The sequence below is a fragment of the Thunnus maccoyii genome, chromosome 9 (genome assembly GCF_910596095.1).
Source record: "Thunnus maccoyii chromosome 9, fThuMac1.1, whole genome shotgun sequence".
Classification (NCBI taxonomy): Eukaryota; Metazoa; Chordata; class Actinopteri; order Scombriformes; family Scombridae; genus Thunnus; species Thunnus maccoyii.
The window spans coordinates 27748254-27766390 of record NC_056541.1 but is presented as its reverse complement, the minus strand read 5'-3'; the positions used below and the strand labels follow the sequence as shown (position 1 = coordinate 27766390).

At 38.2% G+C, this 18137-nt stretch overlaps 1 protein-coding gene and 2 long non-coding RNA genes across 4 annotated transcripts; 2 read left to right on the top strand and 1 right to left on the bottom strand.

Moving 5' to 3' along the window:
* Positions 1–549: 549 nt before the first annotated feature.
* Positions 550–4755, bottom strand: LOC121904469. The gene is made up of 2 exons (XR_006098237.1): positions 4668–4755; positions 550–1696 (listed from the first exon to the last, which is right to left on the bottom strand). It is a non-coding gene; the product is annotated as an uncharacterized LOC121904469 (long non-coding RNA).
* A 59-nt stretch (positions 4756–4814) lies between these two features.
* Positions 4815–13501, top strand: atad1a (ATPase family AAA domain containing 1a). 2 transcript variants are annotated; one of them, XM_042422236.1, is made up of 10 exons: positions 4815–4903; positions 5741–5941; positions 6128–6226; positions 6308–6428; positions 7673–7873; positions 8234–8340; positions 8574–8663; positions 9307–9357; positions 9596–9768; positions 10729–13501. In XM_042422236.1, exons 2-10 carry the CDS (start codon positions 5768–5770, stop codon positions 10856–10858), a joined length of 1146 nt encoding a protein of 381 aa, XP_042278170.1. In that variant the 5' UTR covers positions 4815–4903; positions 5741–5767; the 3' UTR covers positions 10859–13501. The 2 variants fall into 2 exon arrangements, with proteins under 2 accessions (XP_042278170.1, XP_042278171.1); XM_042422237.1 differs by lacking the exon at positions 4815–4903 and adding an exon at positions 4932–4980.
* A 615-nt stretch (positions 13502–14116) lies between these two features.
* On the top strand, positions 14117–17806 carry LOC121904652. The gene is made up of 3 exons (XR_006098273.1): positions 14117–14257; positions 15867–15952; positions 17525–17806. It is a non-coding gene; the product is annotated as an uncharacterized LOC121904652 (long non-coding RNA).
* Positions 17807–18137: the final 331 nt, after the last annotated feature.

Here is an 18137-nt window from a genome sequence, read left to right as displayed (position 1 = left end):
GAAATGAAACTGAAGTTCATTTTTAGATCATCTTACCCTGTCAAGTCACTCCAGCCAGTGCATTAAATATGATAATAATATACAGTAGGCCCTACCAGTCAAAAGTTTGGACACGCTTTCTCATTCAAGCGAATGGGAACTTTTGACTGGTACTGTAAATGATCACTTATCATGGTAGTGTGTGTGTAATTGGGACATATATGAAGCGTATAAATAACTGCCTCAGAAAACACTCATGATAATGAACATTCAGTTACTCAGTAAAGCTGTTCAGTCAACCCAGCATAAACTGTAAACAGAGCCAATTAATGTCAGTGTTGCTTGAGTGTTACCTTTTTAATTTCTGGGTGATTATGACACTCAACTGGAGATTACCCATTTACAGAGCAGCTCTGAGGCATTTGGATATAAAATGAAGCACAAACACACTAGCTGAACATGTCGTTTTACTCGTATGAGGAGGGCCAGCAGCCTGTCGCTGATGGCAGATAGTAACATGTTTTCATGCTCTATGCAGGGAAGAAAGACATGTTTACGATCTATCCAATGTGACAAGCTTCACATCCTCTATCACTGTCTCCAGGCTGTGGAAATCAATGCTGTTATTCTTACATCAGGTTTAGCATTTTACACTTTTTACATCATGACAGTAAGTGATAGTTGCAGCCCTGTTTTCTCTGTGAAAACAGAACTTTCACTAATGTGACATTGTATTTACATTTCAAACTGTTCTCTGTTAATGTAATAATAGGTTTATGATGCTACACTGTTATAATTTGTATTCTCCCTCTTGTCATTGTTATTATGTTTAACAATATAATCCTTAGTTTCATTGGATAATTGGTTTCTCATTTTCCACCTCACAAAATACACACTCACTACAGCTGCCATCATTATCAAACTGCTGTAAACCCCACTGATTGCAAAAAAAGAGACTGTGTATGGAGTTACTTTTGCATCTTTATTATGCAATCAAACAGAATAAGTTTGATTTCATAATGAGCCAAATCAAAAACAACAAAGTTTAATCACAAACGTATTTTACTTACAATAAAACAGTTTTTGATTGCAGTGTTGATAGTTTTGCTCTCTCTATTTTTCTCTATTTTTTGATTGCAAACCTTAGCTGTTTGCCTGCATAATAAAGACGCAAAAGTAACTCCATACTGTGTTGCTTTTTAAAACAGTGTGGGAAAAAAAATTGTATGAAATATTTCAGAGAAAATATTTACTACAGATTTCCATCTCACTGATTCACTGAACAAAATGATTTCCTTTTCAGACTAAGGCGTCTGAAATCAGCCTAATCTATATGCATGAATAGATGTGCCACTGGGAATGCATAGCCTTCTCAGCTGTCTCAGGTGATGGAGGAGAACCAGAAAACAAATTATCACTCTTTTTTTTAAGCAGTTTTTTTTCACGTTGCCAGTGTCTTGGTAACCATGGAGAGGCCCGTGGAGTTGAGGAGACTGGAGAAGCTGTCAGTCTGGAGCTACAGCTGTAATCATCTTTCTCTGGCGATGTCGGTGGGTTGTAGACTTGTGTGAATTACCTTGGCAGAATAAAGAAAGAGTGCGGGATGCCGGAGGAAGCCTCAGCACCGTATGAAATCCCTTTGTTGAGCAGTATCGTGTCTCACCCAGACAAGGGCTCTTTCATGCATCCTTCGTCTGCTCATCCCTCTGTCTTTTATCTATGCCAAATGACAATGATGGGCTTATTTGTCATATAATACACATGAATCATTTATATTACATCCCTGAACAGTTGGCAACTGATAGGTGCCAAAAAAGGCAACCAGGAGCCAGAGTAGTACACTAGTGATAGAGGAAGTGCTGCTAGTGTTTCTTTTAATGTGTCTGGACAGCTGATATTTTTGTTCTGACCCTCTGATAATTCACCCTTTAATAAATGGATTATAGATTGTAACTAAAGTTGTAATAAGTTACAAGCCATTAATGAGAATAGCTTTGGTTCTCCGGCTGGTGGCCTTTCTATTTGGAAATAATACAGTTATAAATGTTGATAATCCTTACTATTTGTGAGTTTCACACTTTCTAAAAAGCCATCAAGTCTACACTACAATTGTTAATAAACTGTTAATAAATGGATGTTGTTCCGGATTCTCTGCATGTTTCCCAGAGGGTAAGTGGTCTATTTAACTGGTCTTATTGATAAATGTAGGAGCTGAAAAGATAAGTGTTCTGCTGGACTGAGTTGTACCAGCACTTCATAAGTCTTTCTTAAGTTCTTAATAACTACTAGCTAATTTCAAACTAGTGATTTACTAAATCAAGTTGCACCACTATAACTTGAGAGATGTGATAGCAAATACACAAGTAATGTGTAAATCGGTTTCTAGGAAACATCTGGAATGCTGTCCAATAAGAAGCAACCCACTACGTAAACAGGAAGTTACTGTAGCATCACAGGCTTTAACATAGTTGCTTTCAGGGACAAAAGTTAAAATAAACTTAAGTTCCGATCCTTTGTGACCTTGTGTTCCTTGGTTTTATTTCTATCTGCATACCAGGAGAAATATGTGTGTTTAATAAATAGAAGCATTCACCAGGCAGAAGAATTTTTCACAACCTGGCGACCAAAAAGTTATACTTATTCATGGCTTGTAATAGATCTATGAAGTATTAGTAATAGTAAAATTAGTAAATTAGTAAAAACCCCTTAGTAGCAGGTGACTTATTAGAAAGTGGGACCATATTACTACTGAATGGACCAAAAAGGTGGTACGCTATGATCAAAAGTGAATATACTTGGGTGAGCGGTCCAGTTCCACCACTTCGTACTACAAAAAAATAAATCCTTATGGTTCCTCAGGGTAACAGGCAAATAAATAATCCTCTCCCAAATGATTCCTTCTCCTGTTAGAGGTAATATCTCTTCCTGGGAGATTGAAAGGGTAATTAACTGCTGTGTGTGACCAACATTCACTTAAGTGTTTAACAGTTTAACTGGTGCAGTTTAGATATATCCACTGCTCAGTTGTCACACCCATAAAGAAAAGAAAATGCCATGTTCTAACCTGGCAGAAAAAGTAGAATACAATACAGGTTAGAGCACAGTAAGCCATAATAGCACAGCCATTACACATCAACGGGGATTTGTATCTCTTGCTACAAAACAATCAGTTACCAGCCTGTTTTCTCAGAGAAAAGGAGAATTTGGCATGTGAAAGCTCTGAGCAGAAATTTTTAAGTTTTATTTCAGCTATGGCATGGTGGAGGTTGACAGCTGTGGGAGATGAATGTGTTTTTTTGCTCCACCCGCTTGTGAGTGGTTGTTTGGGCGAGGTGCAAGGCGTTGTGGGAATGTGGAGCCCCGGCTGCACTTTGCAGATACACAAGCCTGCGCTTTCATGCAGACCCATCAGAATGGCCCTGTCAGCCTGCTATCTCCTGGGACTCGCTGCTGCAGTACTGGGGGATTAAAGCTTTTTATGAAGTATTCTCACAGCCAAAGGTGTGTGCAATAGCAGCCTGTGTGCCATTTTCCACAACAAGGGTGGACTTAACTTCTCTGGATGCTTAAAGCCGGAACTGTGCAGGATGGAATTTTGCATCCAAATTGGACAACTAATTGGACTACAAAGGGAGAGAGGCTTTGGAGCTTTTTACCCAACACAAGTGCACAGCAAAAAAGAGAAATGAATAAGAAAAGACAATCCCCTTTTTCATGCCCATTGTTCAAAATCCAGCTAATTATGCTCACAGAGAAGAGTGGTAAACTGGGCCAGATTGTACTACATCTCCTGTGGACTGTGAGGTGAATGTTATAATGGAAACTGTTTGTTAGTTTCGCTTCAGGTTGATGCAAGAGCTGTGAGCATTGGGAAAAATACCAACACGAACTTGTGTATTCAGTAAATCTTCTGTAAAATGTTGCAAATAATGTATACTGTTTTTTTTCTATACTTCTTCTCAGCAGTGTTGCTCTGCATTTCACCAGTGAAAATCCTGAAGAAGACACCAGTCTGGCTGTAACAGCATTTTCACATTTAGCTCACAATCTGTGACAATTAACAATCTCTTTGGTCCATGTGTGATAAATTGCCTGTTGGAGGAGCCCATTTGTTACAGCCTTATCTTTGCTGTTAAGAAGACTGAATTATCCACTATCAGACAGCACTGGAAATGAGTGGAAACCAAACACAGATTAGGGCTTGAGATTTGAGCTGCTAGACTGGGGCTACATTTACATGTAGCCTACTCCAGGACATGCTTGGTGTCCAATCACAGTCTAATCGACAGATTCACAGTCTTCCCCAGAATAAATATTCTGCTCCAAAAATACTCTAGTGTCTCACGCTTTTCAGAATGATAGGCAAAATTAACATAAATTTAAAAGCTTTTTGATACATAGTAAAAAAAATTATTATTGTCATGATTTGATGAAAAATATAAATCATTGCACAATATATTTCTGTGTAGTATTATAAACTACAAACACATCTATAATAGGAGAGATTTACTCAACTAAACCATGTATCCTCTTAAAAAATATTTGGATATTTGATATTTTCTCACATTCCTTTAAAAGGATTACCGCATTATCACATGAGCATTGCATCAAAAGTAAACCGGCAAGTGATTTCTAGTCCAACATCTGCTCATCTCAAGGCTTTATCACTTTATTCACCATAACCTCACCCTCTTGTGGACGTGCTGTAGGAATGAAGATGCTGTCCATGGTGCTGAGCTGTTTTGTTATTAACTGTGTGCGAGTTCTGCCATCAAGTGGCTGACTGACTGTACGAGCAAGTGTGCTCACTGACCAGATAGAATGAGGCAAATCCCGGAACCTACGTGTTTGTTTCTACCCGACGAACAAAACGTGATGCACCTTCGATGCTTCTGTTTTTAGCATTTTCTTGGTTACCGTTTTGGTGAGTAATTATGATTACTTTTGATTTGATTTTATGAGGGACAGTGTGATACAGACAAAGACTGGATGTGAAAAAATGTTAAGTTGAACTCAAAATAGCACAGTTGTGAAGTAGTGGTTTGCTGCTGGTTGTAGTTAGCTTTAGCTATAGCTTTAGCTTGCATGAAGATGCTAGGTTAACTTGCTACAGTGGTACAGTATAACGTGATATTGAGAAAAAAGAAAGAAAAAGAACGAAAGAAAGCAACCTTGCATATAACCTATTCATTTAGCTAACGTAGTATTACATCTAATTCAATTAACATTAGTAACTGACATTTTGAGTAAATGACAGGCGGGTTAGCTACGTTAACTTTAGGTTTAACGTAAACTTCATTTAGAAATCTGGCAATTCAACGCTTCCCTGAATTTTATTTGAACATTCAGACTTTAAATGCATATTTTACGATCTTTGACTAATCACTCTGAACCACTTATCCACTCGGCATACGTTTGATTCAACAAGCAGTTTGTTATATTAATAAATTTAAACTTTATGACATGGTTTACCCTGGTTGCTTCCATTCATCATCGTGTATTTCGGTGGAAAGCCAGGAGCAACTTATGTGGGCAAAATGTTGTTTACACAGTTTAAATATTGTCATGTGAATGCAGGGATGTATTACGTAACATGAAATTGCCTGAAGCAATGGGGGATGACAGTTCACACTACAGAGTGGAGCTATGCCTGCACCAGCTCACTATATAGTAGAGACTTACATGTAGCGTTACTGTAACTACATTATTTTCTACCAGTTTGTGTCTGTCTCATTCCTCTGTTTCCTACCTCTTTATCCAGCCAATGGACTGACATCAGCCAGCAGAGATGCTGCTGAAAGATCTTCCCAGAGAGGCCCTGATGCGGCCGTTGTCCAGGAATGAAGTGGTGGGCATGCTGCTGAGGTTGACCATCTTTGGCGCAGCCACCTACTACAGCATCAAATGGGTTATAGAGGCTATGGACCCTACCTGCAAGCAGAAAAATCAAGCCAAGAAAAGGGTATATGTTGAACATAAGCGCATTACATAAGCTTGTCATTGTTATATTCTGTTAGCTTAAGGTGAAGGTTTCTATTAGTCTCTGCTGTCAGTGTAACTGGAAAGGAATGACTAGAGCAGCATTTTGCCCACAATCTCCTAGCCTGTTTTTGTCTTCATTTGCTGTGTGTGTGTCTTATCTCCCCAGGCAGAACTGCTGATGAAGAGGATTGGCGTTGAGGGGGTCAAACTTACTGAGTATGAGATGAACATTGCATCTCACCTAGTTGATCCGCAAACTATGAAGGTGACAGTTGTAATCCTCACTTGCACTTGCCCAGACAACAGCTCAGACAGAAATTCTCACAGTACCCTTATCTTCCTGCAGGTGTCCTGGAGAGATATAGCAGGTCTAGATGAGGTTATCAACGAGCTGCAAGATACGGTCATCCTGCCCTTTCAGAAAAGACACCTTCTAGCTGGATCCAAACTTTTTCAGCCTCCTAAAGGTACCACAGCATGTCATTTACACAGAACTCTAATGGACATATTACACTGTACACAATGTTCTAGTTTAGTTATTTGTTCTAATTATTTGATATATAGTTCCTTTAAAAAGTGTTAGGACAATGACATTTTTATTGTGTTGGTTCTGTACTCCAACACAGTTTTAAAATTAAATAATGAATGCTCACGTTTGGCTTTAATTTAGGGTTTTTATAATATAGTGTAGCAATTGTTGCCCTTTTATACGCATTCCCTCAACTTTAGGGAACAGAAAGTAATTAAACTAGTTAACATAAACATAAATGAAATAATTGTTATTTAATATGGTTGCAAGTCCTTTGCAGTTAATGACTCTCTGAGGTCTGGGACCTGTAGACATCAGCAGACTCTTGGTATCTTAATTTCTTGCTTGTTTCAAGTGGTTTTTGCCTTCACACAGTTTTTTAGTTAAATGAAAAATTGTGAAACTAGGTGTAAATATAGCTGTAAGTCCTACAGTAGACTGTTCATTCAGTATGGATGTGATGACCCTCATTGAGCCCTAAAGCTGAAAGTCATTCTTTAATTTTTAAATTTAATGTGCTGGTGTGTAGAGCCAAAACAATGAACAACCTGCATCTTCTTACACAAATGAAGTCAATCAAAAGTATAGCCAACTTAAACAGAGCCTTCTCTGTCTGTTAGCCAGTGTCATCCTCATTATTTTTAGAAAGTTATCTAGTGCATTATGCATCTGTTGACGGCTATGTGCCAGAAAAGCATCTGACAAGATTTATACACTTGGCAGCATGATAGCAGATCACTTAGAGGTATACTTAACTTTCTGCAGAGTTTTTACTGTTTAGCTCAAAGTTTCAGGATGAATCAACGTCCAAAATTAGCTGCTCCAGGAATCCAATTTCATTCCCAGCCTTGAAGCATTGTTTATATCATGTAACTCTGGGAAAGGGAACAGATTGGTTAAGTCAAATTTTGTTTGTACATTTGTTAGAAAAGACCAAGCTAAGGAAAAATCCCCCCAGAGTTGCCAGCAGTGGTTGAAAATGAGTCATGTGTTCTTTGCGAAAAAACTGTGAAATCTTTGTGTGAAATAATTCAAATTATATTGTTTTGCTTAAACGGGGTTCAACTAAGTTGCTTTTTTAATAATACAATATAAACATCGAGGCCTGGGAAAAAAAAGAATATCAGAAGGGTGTAAGAAAAGTAAATGTTAATATCTCTCTGTATTTTGTATTTTGTCCAGGTGTTTTATTGTTTGGTCCTCCAGGATGTGGGAAGACCATGATCGCCAAGGCAACAGCTAAAGCCTCGGGCTGCAAGTTTATAAACCTTCAGGCCTCCACGCTGACAGACATGTGGTACGGTGAATCACAGAAGCTGACTGCTGCTGTCTTCTCATTGGCTGTCAAAATCCAGCCCTGTATCATCTTTATTGATGAGATTGGTGAGTGTAACTAACAGGACGCCTGTCAAGGATGTTTCTTTTGAAAATTTCGTTAGATGTGGTTTATCTTAATGTTTCAAGCAAAACGTATTTTAAAAAGCTGATATTGTTTTGATGATTTGACAATTTTACACAGGAAAAAAAATCTAATGATTTCCCCAAGAATTTTATTCTTGTCAGAGCATCCTCCGTTATATCGGTACAGGATAACATGACAGGCTGAAATCCATTCTTTATTAAATGTATGATATCTGTCTGAAATATAACCAAACCAGTCAAATCTTATTTCATCCCTGTGAAATAGCCCAAAATGATGATTGGTTCCAGTCTTCATACTTTGATTTTGCTCCTCGTCTCTAGAGTCGTTTCTGAGGAACCGCTCCAGCTTGGACCACGAGGCGACAGCCATGATGAAGGCCCAGTTCATGAGTCTGTGGGATGGCCTGGATACTTCCTCAACCACCCAGGTAACACAACCAGAGCTCCCCCTTATGCTCTAGTGTCCCCACCAGATAAAGATTCACTGATAGATACTAGATGGGTCTCTTCAGAGCTGCCGCTGGAATGGTACCAGATTTGAAGTTGTTATTCTTCCAAGCAGGTCATATTAGCTGTTCCACATGTTGTCTACACTGTACTGTGTTTCTGTAGCAGGTGTTTATATCAGCATGTGTTCACACTGTAATTCTTATGATTGTAGGTGATGATCATGGGAGCTACAAACCGACCACAGGATGTGGATCCAGCCATTCTGCGCAGGATGCCCGCCACTTTTCATGTTGGACTCCCAGTAAGATTTCTACACAGACACCAGTAAACAGTTTTGATCCATTTAATACACAGTATACACATACAGTATGCTGGAAGAATCATGTTTACTGTCATCTTGTTAAATATCTTAAATTTATGTATCTTTTGTCTTTGTACCTCAAGTCAAAGATCTCAGTTTAAACACAGAACTCTGTGACTCAGATTATCTTATGCCTGCTGGCCAAATCTCAAGATAAATAATAGTTTGTTTTTTTTGTGTTTGTGCTTGAAAATAGTTTTCATGGGGATAGTGCAGCAGTGTCTTCATTGCAGTACAATAAACAGCATTTAATCATGGCAAAAATGACTGCATATGAGCTGTTTAGCTGGCAAATACAAGAATCAAGCACTTTGTTTAAATTACTCTCTAAACTCTGCTCTGCTGCTTGTTTAAAATTAAAAATTGCAAAAGTGCATATATAAAAAAGTGAAATTAAATATTTTCAAAAATATGGCCAAATTGTAGTAAAGATATTTAAATAGTGTCATATAATGTTGGTGCAGAATGTGTTCAGGCATTTGAAATGGCACATAGACAGTGACTGGTAGTCAGCTGATGATTAGTTACTGATTGAAAGATTCATTCATAATTTTCTATTATATTTTCCTTCTTGTCTTTGCAGAACACAAGACAGAGACAAGACATCCTGAAGCTGATTTTAGCAGGAGAAAATGTAAGATGTGTTTTCTTTTCATCTCAATCAGCTGTGGAAGTAATTATTCTCTCCTTCTGTTGTTTTCAGAGATCATTTCACACCTGTATTTTTACTATCAAATCCTGTCAAAGTAAATCTGATCACCCATGAGCAGTTGACACTTGAATGGCATCCAAAAAACACAAAGACTGCTGACAGTTAACAGATTAATTCGATATCATTTTCTTATATTACTATTCTTCTTTCCCTCATTCAGCTGAGCAACGCCATTAATCTGAAGGAGATTGCTGAAAAGACAGAAAGTTACTCCGGCAGTGACCTGCGAGAGCTTTGCCGTGATGCCGCCATGTACCGAGTTCGGGACTATGTCCGCAAGGAGCAGATGAGGCAGATTGCTCAACAGCTGCAGGACTGCCAGGAGGAGGAAAAGTATGATTCATATTCAAACACCCACAAGATTTCAGAGCCCTGGTGTCAGTTGAGCACATCTTTGTGTAACTGCAGTACCTGTGCTCAACAGTTTGAGGTTTTTAGTGGGTTTTTGAAAGCTGCTATCAATATTATGTGGAGTGATATGTGTACTGGTAATGTCTGATTATAAATAATAATGCCTTAAAAATCCAGAAAATTAAGCGCTGACTGCATTTTTCTTTACAAAGCATTCACACTTTTGAAACAGTATTTATACTATGAGATATTAAAAGTAATTGTGATTATAATTAATCATGAATGCATACTCATGGATTCCAAATAGCCCTCCCATAGACAGCTATTGGCGTATTGATCGATTCAAGTATTGTATGTCATTAAACTAGACGCTATGAGAGGTGGCTCTGGTTTATTTTAAAAATATGTGATATAACTTACTGTTGCTAACAACTAGTGAGACCCCTCTTTAAGTATTATTGCTAAAAGAAGAAATATTATCAACTTTTAGTTTTCAGCACTCTTAAAAACAAAACCCATAGATGAGCTCTCCATAATTATTATACCAGGCATCAGCCTGTTATTTAAAATGATGATCAGGAAACAGACCAATGCTAAAGCTCTCGTCAGGGTCATAAATCCACTGAGTTGATCCAGTGGTCTTTTTAATAATTGCCATTGAGAAGGTGGCCTGTTCCATACACAGGAAATTACACATATAGTAAGTAGAAATGTGTATCAAATATAGCGTAACCACCATGTCAGGATCATATTGATTGGAAATATATATTGATATGAAATAGTGTGTGCAAAATAAGAGCAGCACTGATTTTCAAAACTGAAATGGGCCATAGGTATGAAATTCATTTAAACAAATTACAGATATGGGAACATTCAGAGAGGATGTTATCAGTTTATATCTGTGTGCATACACCCTCTGACATCTTATATCCCCTGCTTCAGGCCTGTGGATGAGGAGCGGTTGCGGCCAGTCACCCAGCTGGACCTCCTCTTCGGCCTGGACAAGATGAAGGAATCTAAGCGAGCGACAGCCTCTATGTTACCCAGTGTGTCGGATGTTCCCCTGGACTAAACACCTATTGTGCACCACTGATGGGAAGCAATCTCTTCTCTTTTGTCCACAGTGTGTTCCACCTCGCTGACCTGAAGTTCCTCCAACATGTCAGAGGTGCGGCTGGACAAGCCAGCAAGCAGCCATACTTCTCTTAAACTTTATTTATTCAGGCAGGGATTGTTCTGAGCATGCTTGTTTTCAGCAAAGCCCTGCTAAATGTGTACAGTGACAATTCATTCAGAAATCTACTGTCTCCTCCTACTGGAGAAGTCAGTGTTGTAAGAGTTTGTGCTGGAAGAGGAGAAAGCATTTTTCATAAACTTTACAAATCAATCTGGAAATACTTCTAGTAAAACTATAAACTACTCTACCATTTCATTATATGGTTTCATTTAGTGTCCTATCACTCACTTACACATGATGATGACCAGAGGGGAGTAAGTGCGATGAGTCATGACTCATTCAGAGTCTGGAATCCAGACCAATGAAACCAGTGCTGTGGTTCGATTTCCAGATCAACTATGATTTCAATCATTCTTTTTTGTGCAAGTACATATTTGAATAACAAGTACTGAAATTATTTTAAAGTGATAGTATCCAAGTACTTTGGAAGATACTTCAGTAGATCCTGCTGCTCCCAAGTCCCATTACACTATATCCTTTGAAAATAGGTGTTGTGTGGTAGCAGGTTACCCAGTAATGCGTCCATATTATTATCACTTTTCTCAGTAATAGGTGTCCAGCAAAGAAGTCATATCAGTATACAAACATTAGCTATCATGTATGTATCTTTCTAAAAGTCAGATTGAACATTTTCTCTCTCTTAGTGAATGTTAAAATACTACAGTAATTAGACTATTTTCAAAGCTAACAAGAACAGTGATTGTCATCACTTTTTGCTTCCATGAATATTCACATCATTGCACTCCACATCTATGTTTTAATGCTTTGACTTTGTTGTTTTTGTAGATAAGAGAGAATATTTGTGTAGCTGCAGTAATGGGATACTCATCATTTAATGAGTCACTGCTCCTAAGGAGCAGTAATTCAGACTATTTCTTTTTGAAATTACAATAACAAGTAATAGATAAATGTATGTGTATGTCGATGAAGTGAAGTCACAAAATGCATATGGCGATGAAAATGAAGAGCAGACAAAAGTAAGGCACAGGAGAAACATAACATTTGCAAGAATTGCAAAAGAGCTCAACATCTTTTATTCCACAAAACAGCAATGCAGCGTGTATGCAGTTTTCTTCCCAGAGCTGTGAGTTAATATGTGTTGACAAAAACAGCTAACAAAACAAAAATGCGAGTGTCAAGAGGAAACGGGATCACCACTTCAACCCTGTAATAGGAACCACAGCTGTAATGATCTGAGCCAAAGGCAGTAATAATAGATGCTGTTGTACTGTATTATCTCAAAAATCATTATTTAACTGCTAAATGGCTATAATAATGTACTTAACTGTTGTGTTACTGCTCAGTCCTCTCCGCTGTTAGCAGGTTTATCATAGTTGTTGTCCTGTATGCATGTCTGTAAATGTTGAAGACAAATATGTTCAAGTTCAGGCCATGACTTGGAATGTGACCAAATCTGATTAATGGTCATCATGCATTTAATGCTGCTCCTGTACTCGATCATTTTTGCACCAAAAAAGACAACAGCTTATATTTCATCTTAAAATCTAAACCAGTGTTCCAGCAGTTTCTCACAAAAGTTTTTTAGTGTCATATTTATTGTGCCATTATCATTCTTAGTGAATCCCCACTGTTTAACTTTGAATGTATTTATAATGAACTTTTCATGTCATGCTCCGTACATCAAACAACAACTGACAGCGTCGGCTGTCACTGCATCACACGCAGGGCTTTTTGTGTCACTTACTTTTATTCTCACTTAAGGAGAGCGTGGCTTGAAAATTTGAGTACTTTCAATCAGTTGTCAGTCTGTCAGTTTGAAGTTGTTGTCACATGCTTTTCTGCCTCCCCTCTCTATAAAAAGCCTCATTATTTGCCATACGGTCACAGCATGTGTTCATGGTTCTGTCCCATGCAGACTGAGCATGCCAGGACATGTTTGTCAATCAAAGATGACCACAAGGTGGCACTGCAGCTTCACTGCACTTGTAACTGAGGCAGGTGTTGCAGGCTGAGATATGGACTGTTCTCATTTAGAGCAGTTTTATAGCATTATGGTGAGACAATGAAACAGAGAAGCCTGTGTTCTCGATTGTTTCTTGCTTATTGGTTTATTTAGCAATATTTAGACATCTGTTGCTCTTCATTAGAGTACCTCAGGTAACAGTTAAAGGTCAAAATGTTGCCATGTAAACCAACAATTGTGTCTCACTGCAGCTCACAGATGTTAACCCCCATTCTTAACAAGCGGTAAATGCAATATCACCTCTAAAGTCATTCATCAGTTATGTGGCAGAGGCTCCATGGATACACAGGTTTCCTTTTGCAGGTAATTTTACTGTCAACTATGTGTGTATGTGGAATATGAAATATTAACTATGTAAAGTGTATTTATTACACTGAAGAAATGTTTTTTTTTCAACCAGCAAAACATTACCTCATTTATTTCAGCATGAATTTCCACCACGTTGTCAGTCTTGTCCTTGTGTATTAAATGTAATAAATCTGATGTCCAAAATATGTCAAACAGTGTGATAGTGTGTCTCAAATTTTTCCATATATTATATTGCCATATAAGCTTTTTTTATCAAGTGAGGAATATGTTGATGTTTTAGTTTATTGGACCCTAGAATAAGTAGCTGTGATAGTCAGCTACTTTACTGGGAGCCTGAATCAACATAAATTGTTTGTAATTTCTCGGGCTGTTGCAGTCAGATCCTGTACCCTTTAAGCATGCATTAATGAGCCATTGTTGGCCATAATCAAGCTCTTTCTCTTTCCACTCCTTTGCTGATTGCTCCAGCTCTACTGCTGGTATTAAACAAAGCCTTGTGTCTCTAATAAGTCCACTTTTCGGGACAGCAGAACAATTTTAAAATTGTCGTCTGAGTTTTTAATGGATGTCTGGCCAAAGCCTCTAAGGTCATGAAATCTGAATTGCCCATCATAAGGGCTGTGCAAAATCATATTAATGATTGAAAAACCTCACAGGAGAGTTTTCACATGACAGCAGTAATTTGATAAGGATAATGGCTCATTGTCTGTTTTAAGCCTCTCCAGGCCACCATACAAGCTCAGACTGTACCGCACACCAGCACCCATCTCTGCTCTATTAGTTATCAGGCTGTGATCACATTTTCAACATAAGGCATACTTTATAATGGGATTGATCTCATGACTTTTCATCTAGCACCGTGTGATTGACAGTTATGGTTTTGAGGGAAATATTGACAACTATTGGATGGATTGCCGTGAAATGTGCTACAGATATTAAAGGTCTGTAGATGATAAACTTTGACTAAACTTTGATGATCCCCTGCCTTTTAATCTAGTGCCACCATCAGGTCAAAATTTCAATTTGCCTAGTACTTTGGTTTATGACCATACTTGCAAAATTAATGACAATCCCATCAGCCTCAGCTGTATTTTGTGTTTACTGTTAATTATCAAACAGACTAGCTAACATGCTAACATTGGTAAACATTATACATGCTAAACATCAGCATGTTAACATGTAACTCTGTGCATGGTAGTATGCTGATGTTAGCATACTTCACTTCTTGTTAGTGAATCATTTATTAATGCTTTATCCATTTAATTCAGTAATACATGGATGTCTGGTCTGGTTTCCCTCCTGAATAAAGGGCTTGGGTTTTACTACCCACTGTCCCACTTACATGAAGCTAGCAGTGCACCATGTGTGACTTCAACAGACAGCCAGGTTATATGAATATGTAATACATATATGTACTAATAGATCACATTTTCATCTTTTTGGTCACTATGGTCATTTTCAATGAACACATTTTGTAAAAATATGTTTTTTCTCTAGCTTCAAGGCAGTCCAAAAATACATCCAACCTTTATGTCTACATGTATAGTAAAGGATCTAAGAAATTTCTTTATGTTTTGTTCCTTAGACACAGGCCAGGTGGTAAATGGCTAGCTACAATGACAAATTTTATGCTGGAGGAGGATATATACAAGCCAAATGAATTTTCTCAACCTGGCAACCAAACGTTGTCCCTATTAATGGATTATTAGCCATCCGTAAAGTGTTAATAAATGCTCAAAGGATTATCAAAGAGTGAAACCTGCTTTCTTTTATTTATACAGGAAGAGTTTGAAGGCGTTTATGGGGTATCTTCACTCCTGTTTTGTGGCAGTATACTTAACATTGACACATGTTCACACCAGGGAAATATTCTACATAACTATTGTTATACTAATCTATTCATCCTGTGTGTGTGTGTGAAAGACCACTTTCCTAAACACGAGGTATCACTGGACAGTATGTTTACTTTGCACTGTTCTGCACATGCAAATAATCTGCTCACTCACCAGCATTTATGATGACAAAGCAGTGTTTAGCATAAGGACGCTCCAATCCCATTCATCTCCTCTAAGTCACAAAGCCTTTCTGTGGTTTGGGATTTTAAGAAGGACAGTTGTTACCTATGCCTTAAGTGACACCAAAAGATAAATGTTGGGGCCTGTTGCGTGGACAGATGGTAAGGTGATATTTACAATTCATTCACTAATGAGGGAAAGTCTGAAATGTCTTCTTCCAGCTAAGTTCTGTAAGGATCCGTGTCTGATCTTTGACTCAGAATCATTGATTAGTTATTCATAAAGCTGTTGATGAGTTATTCATGACGAGGGAGTCAAAGTGAAAGTCTCCATTCCAGCTCTTTTCAATTAGAGGAGAGCTCCCAGTCGATAAACATGATGGAAGAAGCTCACCCCTGTAGCACAGCTGGCTGGAGATGTCAGAGACTTCCCATGGAGAGGAGAGCTCAGACACACATAGATTTACTTTTGTCAGTCTGTACATCAGCTCTCAGCACTGGTCTGATGGTCTCAACCTTTTTTTTTTCTCCATCAGATAGGAGTGGTGGAGAGAGTGTATAATGGCCCCACTCTGCTCTGTGACAGTGCTCTGAAAGCTTCAGTGCCATCGGACATGAACAAGTGAGCCCAAAGAAATCAGCGGCAGCTGTTATCCCTGCCACATTTCTCAGCAGGATATCCTGTTGCCTGCTGATGCTCAGGGTTTTATAGCTGGAGTAGATAACTCACAAAGTCATATTGCACAAGCATATGAAGGGCTGGGAAACTCACTGGTAAATAGAATTGAAGGAGTTGGGTGAGAGGACAGTGTGTGATTTGTCCTGTTAATAATTTTGTGCTTTCTTTGCATCACTGGATAGTCACATTGAAAAGAGAGACTGATGTGTAATGATGGTTCTGGGTCAGAGTAACCACTAGGACTTTGTGGTTAAATTATGATTCTGCAAGCCAGGTTTTAAACAGGCAACTACTGCAGCTTTTGAGTGCACATTTGAGCAAATGAAGGTTTATCATACATTTTCTATGTCACTCATTCAGACGCAAGACATATGAAATGCTGAAAATACACATTGGAGGCCTACATACCATAGAAATGTGGTGTATATAGAATACACTGCATATATTCATTTGTAATTGCCTACAGTTAAATGGAATCATAACTTCATATTTTATGTTCAAAAACAGTTTTACTTAAATATCTCAAAGTGAAAGTACATTGTGTTCCCTCTAAAGGAATTGCTTTGGGAATTACTGTACATTTATTGAATTTCTTGCCATAAGTTAGATGAGACTACTGATACCACTCTCATATCTCTATGGTAAATGATAAAATATATAGAATGTATATATAAAATAGAAAGCTCCAACCAGCAGCGGATTAGCTTAGATTAGCATTAAGTCTGGAAATAGGAGGAAATAGTCTGGCTCTGTCCAAAGGTAACAATTTACATCTACTAGTACCTCTAAAGTTCACAAATGCACACGTCATATCTTGTTTGTTTAATTTGTACAAAACAGAAGGGTTTTATGGGGGTTACGGGCAAGGCCTGGCAACCTCACAGTGATGACGATGATTAACTAAACAAACGTAATTAAACAAACAAGATATAACATGATAATTGGTGAGCTTTAGAGATGCTGGTAGTCAAACTGTGTTACTATTGCTACTATTGTTGCTTATGCTAAGTCTTTATGCTAAAATAAGATAACCAAATGCTGGCTATATACAGTATACTGTAGTCTATATATCATGTTGAGTTAGTTATTTGGTAGCATGGCCTCCGTGAGTATGGTTGCAGCTGTGGAGACAAACCATTGCAGTAGGAAAACCTCCCATCTTCAAAAATGGCAGTTAAGCAGCCTCATTTTAATTTGGCTTTAACCACTATATGTTTTGGAAGTTATCCAAAAATGTTTAGAGGTGGTACAATTTTGTGAATTCCCTGGAGGCTAATTGAGAATGTTAAAATTACAAATTACAACTACATGTTTATAACAGTAATATGTATAGTTAATTGTAGTGTATGTTGCCAAAATGTATACATGAAAAAAGCAGTCTGTGACAATTACCACACTGGATTATCCTGGAAAACCATCATCAGTGTGTGTGTGTGTGTGTGTGTGTGTGTGTGTGTGTGTGTGTGTGTGTGTGTGTGTGTGTGTGTATGGGTGCTGTTTCCCACCCCCATGTAGAGATCCCGCGACCTCAGGATGTTCAGAGCAGCCTACTGTATCCGGGACTGGGACTCTTTGGTTTGCTTTGGTGGTCTGTCTCTGCTTGGTAGGGGGTTTTGTCCTGCATTAACCTCCCAACCTAATCTCTGCAGGAGCTGGGTCTGGAAGGAAGACTTTGATGATGTTTGTGTTTCATTATATGTGCGAGTGCTGATACAGTATCGTGGTAAAAAGCCACTGACATAATCCAGAGGAGGCTCACTCACCTTTCACCAGGATGCTATAAAGCGGTGGCAGCAAATAGTGCAATTCATGTGTTGACATGTCATTAAAACGTCTTTACGAATCAATTGAGCTCTGTGTAATCATTGTAGACTTTATGGCCCACAGGGTTTTATTGAAGAACCAAGAAGAAAAGTCACAGTGGTGGCTACACACTTCATGTTCATTCTCAAAGTCCACCATGATGACACCATGTGGTGACCATGTCATGACCTTCTTAAGGCATATAAAACGTTCATCCTTTTCTTTTTAAGGGACAAAGTAAAATTCTTGAGGAGATCTGGTTAGTAGTAGAAATATATTTTTATGTAAGTATTTATTTAGATTATCATTTTCAAAGGACATTTAT

Coding starts and splice junctions, on each gene's coding strand:
- atad1a (XM_042422236.1), top strand. CDS start 5,768: ATGCTGCTGAAAGATCTTCCCAGAGAGGCCCTGATGCGGCCGTTGTCC. Junction 6,227..6,307: donor TTGATCCGCAAACTATGAAG/GTGACAGTTGTA, acceptor ATCTTCCTGCAG/GTGTCCTGGAGAGATATAGC. Junction 8,664..9,306: donor CTTTTCATGTTGGACTCCCA/GTAAGATTTCTA, acceptor TTGTCTTTGCAG/AACACAAGACAGAGACAAGA.